At 36.2% G+C, this 13,452-nt stretch overlaps 2 protein-coding genes across 8 annotated transcripts in view; one reads left to right on the forward strand and one right to left on the reverse strand.

Moving 5' to 3' along the window:
- The first annotated feature begins 148 nt into the window (after window positions 1-148).
- LOC111253718 (alpha/beta hydrolase domain-containing protein 17C) overlaps window positions 149-13,452 on the forward strand; it is a 43,907-nt gene continuing 30,603 nt past the window's right edge. The window contains exon 1 of the mRNA XM_086974870.1: window positions 149-394. Within this exon, the coding sequence (XP_086830996.1) occupies window positions 384-394 (11 nt within the window). The 5' untranslated portion in view covers window positions 149-383. The remainder of the gene's footprint in view (window positions 395-13,452) is intronic.
- On the reverse strand, window positions 2,812-11,822 carry LOC111253717 (VIP36-like protein). Of its 7 annotated transcripts, none has more exons than XR_002674780.2 (9): window positions 11,173-11,819; window positions 10,424-10,625; window positions 8,626-8,691; window positions 7,962-8,053; window positions 6,963-7,252; window positions 6,469-6,590; window positions 6,110-6,197; window positions 4,052-4,466; window positions 2,812-3,508 (listed from the first exon to the last, which is right to left on the reverse strand). XR_002674780.2 is itself a non-coding variant. In XM_022813528.2 (9 exons), the coding sequence occupies exons 3-9, from the start codon at window positions 10,571-10,573 to the stop codon at window positions 4,318-4,320; spliced, it is 957 nt and encodes a 318-aa protein (XP_022669263.1). In that variant the 5' UTR covers window positions 10,574-10,625; window positions 11,173-11,273; window positions 11,633-11,819; the 3' UTR covers window positions 2,812-4,317. The 7 variants fall into 7 exon arrangements, 5 of the variants coding, with proteins under 5 accessions (XP_022669263.1, XP_022669265.1, XP_022669264.1 ...); XM_022813528.2 differs by having other exon boundaries at window positions 2,812-4,466; window positions 11,173-11,273; window positions 11,633-11,819; XM_022813530.2 differs by having other exon boundaries at window positions 2,812-4,466; window positions 11,173-11,284; window positions 11,633-11,819.

Consider the following 13,452-nt stretch of genomic DNA (forward strand, 5'->3'; position numbering starts at 1 on the left):
TATAAAAAGATGTCGAGTTGGTTCCGTCGCATGATGCGAGGGGCCATCGACGTCGCTCCGCCTGGAGATCAAATGTCCCTCGCCGAAATGAGTCTTTAATAGGGTTTACTGCGCATTACTGGTTACGCAGAAGGCTGGACAATTTAACCGAAACAGCATCTCTTTCAAATCTTTGTCAACAATTGGAGGTACAAGAAGTCCTGAAATCATTTGCTGGATCTTACAGATTTATCGAAAAAAAGACAGTGATACTTCTGGCCTACTTGTCGTATTAGACAGTGTTTTTGGGATGCAAGCCCAGTTTGTGGGTAGCTTGGAGATGCTTAATCTATGACAATCGACGAACGATAGATAAACCTGCTTTAGTATTTTGACGATTCTCCATGAAAACTTGGTGAGTAACGTATTTGCCTGCTAACCTTAGGGACACGTTGTGCTCTAGCTTCGAAGCCGGACATAGGCATACAACACGTTTCATGATGGCTGGGACCCAGCCGTCCGATGGAACGCCTAACAACGATGCCAGACGTAAATATCGAGATATAGGGCATTTTACCATAATGGGGTTACTTTCACTGTAGCTGCATTATTAGCTTCATGCATGATTTGCCAATAAGTAAAAACAATGCGTAACAAGATATTTACCCGTTTTATTTATTAAAGCGAAAGATTAAAATAAACTGAATTAGTGAACATTTTGCTAGTTCCAGAAAACACATATCGATATGTATTAATTGTGGTCGAACATCAACCATAAATACCAAAAAATCTCAAGTAACTCTTGAATGAAACTACTAATTCGCTAAAATTCATACTCCACTGAAAATATTAAAACAAAATTATTTGTTAACATTGATTGTGATGTATTTATATATCGTTGGCCAGACAAATGGAAATAGAGGAAGTCTATTTTGCTTGAAACAGAAAGATCTATCGAACAAAATGGGTTTTGAGCAGTTTCTCTATAAAAAAAAGTCGAGGTTAATGTGGAGATCTTAGAAACGGTCGCGGATAAAAGAAAGCGTAACCAGCAAATGCGTTGCGGGTTCAATGGTAATTTACGTGCTAGCATTTTTCTTTCAAAACTCACCATTTTGAAATAAAAACAGATTCCGTAATTGCATTGTATGGTCATATGTCAGCCAGTAATACCAAGGAATGAAATAATACTTTACGAAAAATAAAGTCTGACGAAGTACTTAACAGCGACACCGGACGTAAAACATGAAACATAGAGGCACAAAAAGATAAAAACAATCTAACATTTTTCTAATAGATATTTCACGCTTTAGCTATATTTTTCAATAAATCGCGTAAGAAATCAATTTTTTGTTGCTAGAAAGATTTTCCATAAAATCTTTACAGTCAAGGTTGTGCTGATTCGAGGTGGCTGTTTCATTACATGCATATATATACGTGATTGCGGTAATCGTCGCATCGCCGCTGTCGTAGCGTATACCTTCTAACAGCACGTAAAATCAGACCACCGGCGGTTAAATCAAAAATGTTTTTATAAATTATTCTATTGTAGTTTTGAATTCAATATCTCATTTATTTGTCCCTGTTTGTAGTAATATAATTAGTAAACCTGCAAGTTCCAAGTAAGCAACTTCGATCTTCGAAATATGTGTTTTTCAAGCCGAAAAAACAAAGATGAGGAGCATTTTTGGTTGTACTTGTCTGGGAGTTATCTTTTAAAGTCTGGCCTGCTTAAATTCGTTTGGTCATCATCATATGATGAGGGAAAACGTCCGACTTAGACTACCTTGCTTTGAACACAAAAGTTAAAACAAGACCTTATGCAATACGCGTAAATTGAACCACACTTTTTATTCTTCGAAGGTCTTGCACGAAGTACGAATTGGAAAAATCATAGCTCTTCACCCGCCCCAATATGGGAACTTTTTCAGATAATTTTCTTTTATTTACGACATAACTCGGTACATGCAGAAATAATTTGTTCAATTGTAATTAAGGTCATCCCGTACACAAGAAATGCTTATTTTCGTAAACGGAGCTCAAAGTATAAGTATTTTATTTATTTATGTATTATCTTATCGTTCTGCATTTCATAGAAGTATTTACTATTATTTACTCGCAAAAAGATAAGAATCTACCTTAACTTAGATAGATTTGTATCTTTTTACGAGATAATGGGAATCCTCTTAAAAGCTGCAGTAAATAAATAACAACGGAATTTGTATATAAATAGTGTTTTTTTTTTATTTTTCATCTTCTATTGGTTCATTTCTCGTTTATCTTTTCTGCCAGTGTACTTCTCTTTTTAATCATCACTTATATATTAAACCCTCAAGTAAAGGTACCTGGCTTCACATGGTATGTACGCCTATTACACACATTCACATATGACCACAGCTTAACCTATAATACACAATGGAATGACCATCTGTCTGTTACTGTTAGTATTGCCACTGTCATTATCAAAACACGTTAAACTCTGTACACAGTCGCACATCTGTTTTATTATCTGCTTCTTTATTCGAAAAAAAAAAAGGTCCACTATTGTATATAGACAACTTCGATCCTTTTTAAAGCCCACATCATTCTATTTAATTAAACTGTTACAAACAAATGGCACATCGAGGTTCAACTACTGAAATTATTAGAAAGTAGAGACAGCGATAGCAATAAAGATGCCAACAAAAATTAGATTAGAAACGCTGGCCTGGTCTAAGAGAACAAAGAACGTGTGGCGGATGGATTTTAACGGTTTTGTCTTCATACAATGATTGTATCCCCCCCTAGAGGCTATCTCACTATTGTTTGCACTATGTAGGATATCATGCACTGTTTATCAAATAACGAACATTATATGATCCTTTATTAGATTATTGACAACGTTTTACAATTACACTGCACAGCAATATTGCCCCAACGCGAACGGTGTTCCAATATGCAAATCTTCTTTAGCGTAGATTATATTAAGATAACCGCGCAGCCGATATAAATGTATCGCATTGTGACTATATTTGGAATATCCCTTCTGTCTTGGTGGGTACTCCTGTTCGCATGGTCTTCTGGAAACCTGAATCTCCATGAGTGCCTTTGTGCACGTGTAGAATATTCGATAAATAAACGCCCAGTCCTTTTATTTACTGATTATCTTATGAGTTCTCTAACAATGCAGTATCAAGCGCAGGTAGGCACTCGCTCTGGTTTTTATTTATAAAAACATGCACTTTTGACGACGTGAAATTTAACCAGTCAGCCTTAGCACTCACACTGAATAAAAGAAGGCCAATATCAAAATTTCACACATTAATCGTATTAAATTTAATTAGGAAATTTTCGTACGATTACGTCCAACGGTGGCATCTCCTCGAAATTGCTACTTACACCGATGGGGAATACAAGCGAAGAGATAAAATTTCGTGACGGCATATGCTTTAGGGAGGAAAGCACTTTTCAAAGCTACTACGCCGTAATTAACAAGATTACAATTTACACCTGGCCTCGGTGATACCTTGCACATATGGCTGACGGGTCACTAGAAATAGCAAACCAAAGTACCTCCTTTCAGAAAACCGTTCCATATAGCTTATTACTAAGAAATAGCTAACTAACTGGGTTTCTCGCTACTTTTTATTTGTATTGCTCTTGTTCGTACGATAATACGACGTAGTAATAATGTCAAACAAGTTAGGTTCTACATTCATAGCGCACTGGGTTCTGGATACCTCGTGCCTTGTTCCATTTTTTCAAACCACCAAGTGTACATTTTAATGAACTCCTCTGATAAAAGGCAAACCTCAATCTGACCTCTGAACTAACTGGTTATAGCAACTACAGAGCGATTCTCGTTTTCATTTTCTGACTGTTTATACTCGATAAAGAAAGAAGCGACTACAGAGACAGAAACGTCTTCATTGTTTGAACAGAAGCTGATGACTGAGTGGTCGTTAACTATCAATCATCACAAATTGCGAGAAAGGCCAGATTTCTCTCTTTAGAATATACGGTGAAAGCAAAAAAGTAAGGTTGGAAGGTGAACTAGATTTTTGGAGTGTACAGATGATGCCACTTATCTTACCCTTATTCCTGTAAGGTGCTGTCTTGCATTCAGGATTAAGGGTCGCGACGATTTTTACAAAATATCTGTTTTTGTTTTTCTTCCCTTTTAACTCGTGCTGTGAAGTCTCAAAAAGAAGGTCAGGCATGTTGCTTCTTCACAGGGTATAACGTATCCATAGATATCAAAGAATCGTAGCAGACGAAACTGTTCATTGTTGACAAACTGTTCCATACGACACAGCAAGAACCTCTATTATGCACCAAAACTCTTCACAACACTTTCTTTTAGTAGAATCGTTTTCTTGCGTTCTCTTGGTGCTTTTGGTAGAAATACCATCCACCGATGCCACAAAACATCAAAAATAACATAGAGAATAATACAACAAAAAAGAATTTTGTTCCGCTCATTGCTGGGGGTGGGTCATCGATGTGATCTGGAATGAATTAATCGAAAAAAAAGACAAATGAGGGGTTTAGTTACCGAAATCGCCATTCAACTTTTCCTTTGGACGCATAACAATCGTGTTTAAAAAATTGGCATTTAGTTACTGTAATTTGAGTAGCCAAATATAGACAAATGTTTCTTGTGCATGTTCTTTTCGCAGTCAGACAGTACTCCATGGCAGAATGTTGCTGAAATCCTGCATAGATATCTTCGGCTAATTTCGAGTATGTTCAGGGTGCCTGGTAAAGACCGTATGTAATAGTTTGGTATATAAGTAATGATTTTTTATTCGACAGTAAGCGCTGCGTTTCATTCGAATTCTAGCAAAAAAAAGCATTATATATTCGCTGTCACTTTCAGGACCTTTCTTCGTACTCCGACCAATTTATATATATTTAATAGTTATTTCCTTCCAAAAGTATTCTTTAGGTCTAATGTTGAAGATCTCTTCTATACAATTTTGGGAATCACTTTCACTGTCAACTTTAATTTGCCGGTGATTGAAAAAGTTGGTAATTCATCTATCAGACCGACAGATGCTTCAAGAAGATAGTGAGTGCAAAAGAACGTTCAATTCAAAATATCTCATGGCGGCTTTAACGACCCTTTTTTATGTCCGGCCTAGTATTGTCGTGGAAAGTAATAAACTCTGTTTTGCCCTTGCGTTGAGTCCTTGCCGTATAGCATGATTCATTCCATCCAACTAAAACATCTCTGAATCTTTATTGACCGTTTCGTTCTTCTGAAACATTTCACATGTATGCCTCTAGTATCACTAAATAGAAAACATTTTTTTTTCAGGTAGCAATATCTAACTCTGCACTAGGCGTATTTTCCAAAGTTAGTCGTTACTTTTTTTTACTTCATATTGCCAAGAAGATATTATTGCTTGTCTTTCGTAATAATGCTATGTGAGAGCCTATAGTTGTACTACCATGTTGCTTAGTGCCTAGCGAGATGTTGGAAGACAACGTAACGCAATTCTCCATGCTCTTTTCACTTAGCTCATGAAATATCCAGGCTTCTAATATTTGAATTACTCTCATAAATTGAAGACACGTGCTCATAGTCACATCAGCGCAGTGTCTGTCTTCTTGTCCAATTCAGGAGACGTCCTCTAGTTGTTTTGTTTTGCAAGCGCTTTTAAACTATCCACATCGATTTCGGATGGCCGATTGATACGGGGCACATCCTACTATTCCAAGATGCAATTGTTAAATTTTACCAGTCACATTTGGGTTTTCCTTTCGATCATAGACCCCACACCGTATACGACACGAATATCCTAGGCTTGTTTTTCAGCAGGGATATCCATCTTTGGAACTGACCTTTTCACTCCAAGAACTTAGCTCATTGCACAATCTTATTACGGCAGATTTACGAAAAAAAAGTAGGCACTTTCGAATGGAATAAGAAGCTATCAAACAGTGAAGAATAGAAGGGGAAAGGGAACACCAGATAGAAAATCATCATTACTTCCGTACCAAACTAACATATGCACAACGAATATCATAATTTCGCATTACTTCTATTGCTCACTTTAAGCCGGCTGCCCACTGCATTATCTATTAAGTGTCTCCAATTCAACGCCACTCCCACGTATGCGTCAGAACAAAATTTATTTGACGATACCTCTGTGCGGGGCGAAATGCTCTGCCTGAGGCAAAATGAATTCACGTGCTTCCACCTCCCCTGCATCATTTCCATCTAGTTCAAACACCTAGAATTGAATAAAGACCAACAACGTTAGTTGCACAATACAGCAAATCTGAGAAATCTTTGCTCTATTTAAATGGTAGGGTATGAACCAATGCATTTGTCATATCTGTAGGCTTATTAAAATGTTAGGTATTTTCATAGTCGAAATCAAAGCACATGTTTATAATTTCTGATAATATGTATTCGTGTTATAACATTAATTACCACTAAGATCAGATATGTGAACTTTTTAGAGCGAGCTTTATAACGGCAATAATGTATGTCGTACTTACCTTGATACCAATGACATCATGGTTATCAGATAAGTCTCCAGTGGCTGCAGATACCCCAAAGTGATATTTTGTAGGTAGTCGAACCCCAGAAACACGGAAACACTCTTTCCACTCTTTTTTGCCTGTCAAGCGAAGCGCGTAATAATAAAGATGTTTATTTTTTACCTTAGGATTTTCTTTTTGTTACGAGAAAAGAGTTTTAGAATGAGCGTTTAGATTTTTTAGCCCGACGATTAATGAGTAGTGCTTCTGAGGCTGTACATTTGCTTCCTTCGAAAGTCATAAAACAATTATTATGGCATTACCATAATGTAATTCGGATTTATTGCCAAGGGATCACTAAATTTGGATGTGCAAAGAAAGGTATATCGCGACAAGTAAATTGATATCTGAAATCTGACATCTTCAAATTAGCAGTATAGTGGGAAAAGATCAACAGTTCCATGGTCGGACCACCATTAAGTTACTAAGCATCATTCGAGTAATGCACTCACCCATGATGTCGGTGGACACTACGAGAGTGTCATGTTCATAGCGGATTGACACCGATGTATCATATTCACTATTACGAAACTTGGCTTCACAGCCAGCTAATTCCGTATGAGTTCCATCTCTGTCATGATCATAGCTCAGTGATCCGTTATTTACCATGGCACTGATGTATGGATGTCCGTGATTATGGTGTCCATTCTGATTTGCGTATGTATCAAGGAATATACCTAGTCCCTGGAAGTGATCCCGAGAGCCAAATACGGGGCCCGGCTGCAATGGATCTTTTGTGTACCTAATAAAATTTTAGATATTATTAGAAACGATCAGCGAGTTTCCTCAAATTTATAAACTCTCATTAAAACAATCATTACGACCAAAGAGTAATTGTTCCCTACATGATGAGAAAGTACAGCTTTGATTTTAGTCCTCTTTGTCATAGCTTTTCGTAGTACCTATCAAAAATTTTTATCTATGCATTTTTAGTTGATGTATTCCCCGGTATCATTTGTGATCCGAAACATTGGAAGCCGAGAGTGACGGACAGTAGCACAGGAACAAATTTATACGTCACTGACTGCTATGCAACTCCCACTAATTGATACGGCTGTTCTATGGAGAGTTTTGTTACCCGAAGTGGAAATTACAATAGGTTGCCTACGTCACCTCGTACACAGCAGTTTATATTAGGATAAATTGATCCAAGACTCACAAAGGATGGCAGATCAATTTAACTTTGTAGAAATATCAGCAGATTAGCTTTCGTTGCATTCAGAGTTGTCAAGAACGCCACGAGAAGATACAACGAAATGTTTGAATGAAATGACGCTGTGATAGGTAAAATACAAGAGTATCGCAAGAAAACAACGACGGAACTCAATAGCAATTCTCCTATACTTTTCTCATATCAATTTAATGTATGGAACGAAACAAGAACTCTCAGTACTTAAACTGAAGCAAAAAAAGAGCATGTTTTTATTATAAAATATATTATGCATACTTACCAAATTGCAAATCCGTCACCATAAAGGTCCTTTCCGCTCCCGTAAACTTTGAACTGTATTTGAATCTCCCAGTTGTACATTTTCACAGGAACCTGCGGGTCGGCAGTTCTAAGTTACGTTGACTGCTAGGGTGAATGTTACATTATATGCTGGCCATATGATACTATTAATGATAGAAGTAGATACAGCACACACCAAGTAGATAAAACCAATGCCACCAGCAAAGTCTACGGATGGTATAACAATTTGTTCTGCCATTGGTTATTGTCTTTGATCACGCTTTACGCCTATGCTAACCATGTTCATCGATGCCCGTATTAATGTAACTAGTATAACGCACATTACATTTATTTGCTCAAAGTAAGTTTTCTGATCCGCGACCAAAAACAGAGTGGAGCTAAACGAGTACTAAACAACAAAATATGACAATAAAAACATCTACATCTTATAGACCCATTGAAACTGAATAGCTGGAGCCCAAGTTGCTTAGAATACTACAAAGCACCGTGAGCGTGCGATTCATAAAGCTTATAATACTGCATTATCGTAACTATAAATTCAGTAAAACACATGCAAGGGTTATACAATTCAGCTTTAACTCTTAATCATACATATGATTAATGGGTTCTGTCTTTAAACTACTATTCAAAAAATATTAAATTACCTTATTCCAAATAGATCCCTGCTGGGATTGACTATCCCTCGTTAACCGAATGTAATTAGATGATACCTGCGGACAGAAGAAAGGTACTTTTATAACCTACTGCATGGTAATTTCCATAATGAACGGCTTGTAAAAACGTTTGACTTGCATTTCAGATTGAGCTTTAATCTGCCAGTTCCTTCACTGGAACCGTTAAAGGTAGCGACTTTTATTTAGACCTGTGATCCAACCGTTTTCAGTTGACTTCAGGAAAAAATTCGGTATATTTATCAGAAAATTAAACTTTTCGATGAGTGCACTTTTGCCATTTAACCTATTGAAGTACAGCTAAGGAAGATATCTCTTGGTATCTACCGACCTCATTTCAAGTTGTTTAATCTTCTAGTATGGAGCAATCCACTTTGAAAGATCTTTTGAATTCGGCAATAGGAACTATAGAACATGGTACATCGCAGTTACAAGGTATTAAGTTACCCCTATATCTGAGAGAAAATGCGTTACAAACGAACACTCATATCTAGTCTTGTAGTTTTTGTTCGCAATTTCATATCACGAATAAATATATAAACAACAATATTTTCAGTCAGGTTGTCGACAAGTAGGACGGATTCGTAGAAGCGGCACATTTGCAGATGAACTAATTATTAATATCCCTGAAGAAAAGTAGTCTGCACCTGAAGGTAATAATGGATAATCGTTGAAATTCATTAAAGAAATATAAAGTCCTTAGCGGAAAATGGTACAGGCTCCAAGGAACGCAAAAAACCTGAGATATATATATTTTATACGGTGACAATTTCCTTTTAGTGTCTTGTCATCGGGTACTCTACCGCAGAGCTTTCCTTGAATAAGCGTTGTAATAAGCACTGTTAACAATAGTATGCATCAAAATCGGAGACAAATGCTGACTACAATTGCGTAGCAATTCAAACGGTATAACAAAAGGAAATATTTATACATTAAGCAGACGTAATTAACGTACTTTGTACTTTTAAATTATAAAGATAGTTAAGGCTATCCGTAAATCTATTCAGTGGCAATAAAAATCAGAGACTTTTAGCCCACCTAATTACGTTTTGCGTTCAGACGAACAACTGCAACCCACAAGTTGAAAGATGCGAAATACGTTTGTAGTTTGAGTTTTAAGTTTTTTTTCATTTAGTGGCAACAAATATACTCTACCGAAAACTAATGTATAACAGCTATGTATTTTTAAAATAACCTACAGATTCATCAATGTTTTCAGCCAAGCCTTATCAGTTAATATTCACTACGAAAATATCAATGCATTTCATACGCAGTAAAAATCTTTCGTGCACATTTTGACATATTAACATATGTACGATTTTATAATTCAAAACGTCAAAAAAAAAACACAAAAATCATTCTAATGTAATGCTGTAATTCGGCTAACCAGAATAAAGATTTAAAAACTTATGACAAACTAGAAGCTGATCCAAGAAAACGCTACGTCATTGGTTACTCAGTCCAGAAGTAGATTGATTCTAAATGGATTTGCGATCATATTTCCACACACGCTATTCTGTCAGCTAATAGTAGAGACATACGCCGCTCAATCGACTAGTATTTCCAGAGAAGCAAAGAACTGTGGTAAGTTACTTGAGTTGTAGGACCAAATGGTGTCTGACCTGTTCAGTATGCTTGTTTGGTGTGTACCTCTGTAAGCAATTTGTTTATTTTCCTATAATTACCAAGAAACTGTGTTGCATGACATCAAAAAATGAGATTCTGACTTTAGAGCAATAAGAATACGTTATAAATAGAATTTACAACAAACCATTGTCGTGCCAGTGAAGTCCCAATTAGGCATGTTCATCCCCGAGCCTTGGTACGGTTTCACCAATGAATGCTCCTTCTTCATGTACTGCCGGTTCCAATCTTGCGCAAAACACCCCCATGCTAAGAAGAATATTACTGTTTTATACATTTTCCTAGCACACACACGTAAAGGAAGAAACACACCACTTGCGCGGCAACACCTGGAAGTCAACAACACTTGCTTAATAAAAACCGTTATAATGGGATACAGTTTTTAATCTTTAGTAGTATGGTTAGACAGATGACACTAGCTGTCCATTCGGTACAAAAACTAAAGTAAGTAAAATGATAAATTATAAACTGTGTAGAAGAACTAAAAGTGACCTATAATAATGGTAATGATATATATACATATGGATAAGTTGGCATTTTGACATGCTCTTTAAATTAATTGTTATTAAATCATGTACTTATTACACCTAGTTGAGTTAAAGCGAAGATAATAGACCATTAGTAGGCAGAATGGGTCATATTTCGTTTTATTAGATTATATATATATATATATATATATATATATATATATATATATATATATATATATATATATTTTTTATTAAATGCATGCTTGGAGACAGCTAGTGAGTTAACTGACTTAAATGAAACATCACTATTTCAATTTATTTTCGGCAGGAAAAAACTCTGTCCTTTTTTTGTTCATATCCTCAACAAGCATGGAATTAATGAACGACGCGTATTAGGATGACGTACCTCAAGCTCGTAGCGGGTTCACTGAACTGCTACGTTTATTTTGTGCAAATATTCTTTTCAGGTTACTTCTTCTCAGCCGTTCTTGTGTTGAGTCGTCACACCTACAATTGATCTTTTTACCTCCAGTTAAAAGCAGTTAAATAGGAACTGTTGATGTGATCAGGACGACTGTCGTTAATTCTGCGGGACTCCGTTGCAAGGTCTCTTTACATTATCGTTTTGTTGGGCTTTTTTTTGTTTCCCTTGTAACAATATTTATGTTTTTCGAAAAGGCAATTACCTTCTACACTAGACCGTACTTTCGTGGACTACTCCAATTTCTACTTTTCAACGAAAACTAAGATGAGGTTGGTTAGCAGCTATTCTGAAGCTCTGTCACTACTAAGCATCGACACGATTCCCTACTGTACAATGAAGAGCTTCCGGCTTCAATAGACTTTTTTGACTAATGACAACATACATATATTCTTATTAGGTGAAATAGCATAACGGCGTACAACTTTAAACTCCTGGAAATACTTCTTGCTTGAACGTTTGCACACACATATAGCCGGTGTCAATAATCACCGAATAGAAAACAGTCTTTTTAAGAAAGGGAAAACCCCCAACCCGATGACTGGGTGTCGCCATCTTGCCTAGCTGGAACTCTACCAACTTCGATTGCACAGCAAGAGGCTATATTTATTCTTAATAAAACAAAGAAAAAATATAAATAATATATTGTTTACTACAGGCAATCGCAACCTCGACAGGCGTGTGCCACGTAATGAATACTATAAATATGTTACATAATATTTTAGTACTCGAAACTTAGGTGTAATTGTTGTAAACAGATGTTGTGAATTTGAAATTGCCGCTCTGTAAGGTACCACAAGAGTACCACAGAATTTGACGTTCACTGAGGAAACGATTGGCAAGGAAGGGCGCGAACGACCTCGGTACTACAACAAGGCCTGGCTGAGGCGAACAAGTACCTAAAGACAATTTTGGTTTACGTCCGAGCCATATGTTTAGAAAAATTTCTTGCTTTACACTTGTGTAAAAAAATCTAAGAAGGCGATTCACTTGATAGTGTAACTTAGCAATTCTTTTGGACTTTATCCATTATCGCCGATATCTATGTAATGTACGTATCATCATAAAAAGGGCTCTCGAAATAAAGTATAGCGGTTCCTTCTTCAGCCAAAGGCCATAACCGTTTTTTTGCTTGATCAGTTATCACTTAGGTTTCCTTGAAAACTATATTAATCATGTTCATTTGGATTGATATTAAACTATTTTTTGCATTTTTAAAATAGCGTTCAATGAGAGGATAACTCTGTCCGTCCTCAGTGCAGAAAAGAAGAATTGCAAAAACATGTGATGTGTTAATAAAAGTAGGGAACTCGAAAAACTGAGGAACACTCAGCACCGGAAATTAAGTGAAGCACAAGGTCTGGACCGTCTATAAAGTAACAGCTCTGCCAACTAAACCTCTCAAATTAGAAAAGCTTAATGGAGCCTTGTTTTATTGACATCTTTTTTACGCAAAATCGCTTTCGTATAAGGTACCGCAAAACATAAAAACATTTGATATCTAAGACGCTGCAGAAGGTGATTCTCTTAAAAAAACTGGAAAAAGTAAAGCAATAGCGATTGCAAAACTAGATGAGGTATTTTACTACTAATGCATTTGGGGTAATACTATACTTTAATCTCACACTTAGCCTTTTTAAAAAATTCGGTTCCCTAATGGATCTGCAAAATTCGACATTTCATCTTAAAAGACAAAAACGAAGAAAATATTTCTCACAATAGGTTAAGATTTTTTCCATAGATATATGAAGACGATGTTAAAAATGGTTTTCCTAACCCCTCCTGCAGATCACTTGCTAGTACCATTGATGAGATTGAGGTCGAAAATGGCCTTTCTCAAGTCAGGTAAATGGAATCGCAATTTTTTTGTTACTTCTTAAGCATATAAATCATTAGAATTTTGTTGCAAAGGATCTTTCAAAATAAGCAAAACAGTTCTACTCAAGTCTTTTTTAGCCTCCATTTCTTCAGGATTATTGTTTATAAAACAATTTTCAATACTTTTAAGTATTTTTTAATCGACTGTTACTTAAGTTTTAATTGTTAAAGCGCTGTGTTTCCACAACTTTCAAATTTTCGCAACTTATCAGATGGTTTACTACTGAATGAATTTTTTTAACAAACTGAACACGTCACTAGAACTGGATCAAATGATGTTAGTACCGATGTTTTTACCGATTCAGGATAATGAAATTGGCTAACGCC

The sequence above is a fragment of the Varroa destructor genome, unplaced genomic scaffold, assembly GCF_002443255.2.
Source record: "Varroa destructor unplaced genomic scaffold, Vdes_3.0 BEIS01000007.1, whole genome shotgun sequence".
Classification (NCBI taxonomy): Eukaryota; Metazoa; Arthropoda; class Arachnida; order Mesostigmata; family Varroidae; genus Varroa; species Varroa destructor.

Excerpts from the sequence above, each read along its gene's own strand:
- LOC111253717 (XM_022813528.2), bottom strand. The coding sequence starts at position 10,573 with ATGTATAAAACAGTAATATTCTTCTTAGCATGGGGGTGTTTTGCGCAA. Across the intron at positions 8,692-10,423 it reads ACTTCACTGGCACGACAATG|GTATCATCTAATTACATTCG; the intron begins GTTTGTTGTAAA and ends TTCTGTCCGCAG. Across the intron at positions 6,198-6,468 it reads ATGATGTCATTGGTATCAAG|GTGTTTGAACTAGATGGAAA; the intron begins GTAAGTACGACA and ends ATTCAATTCTAG.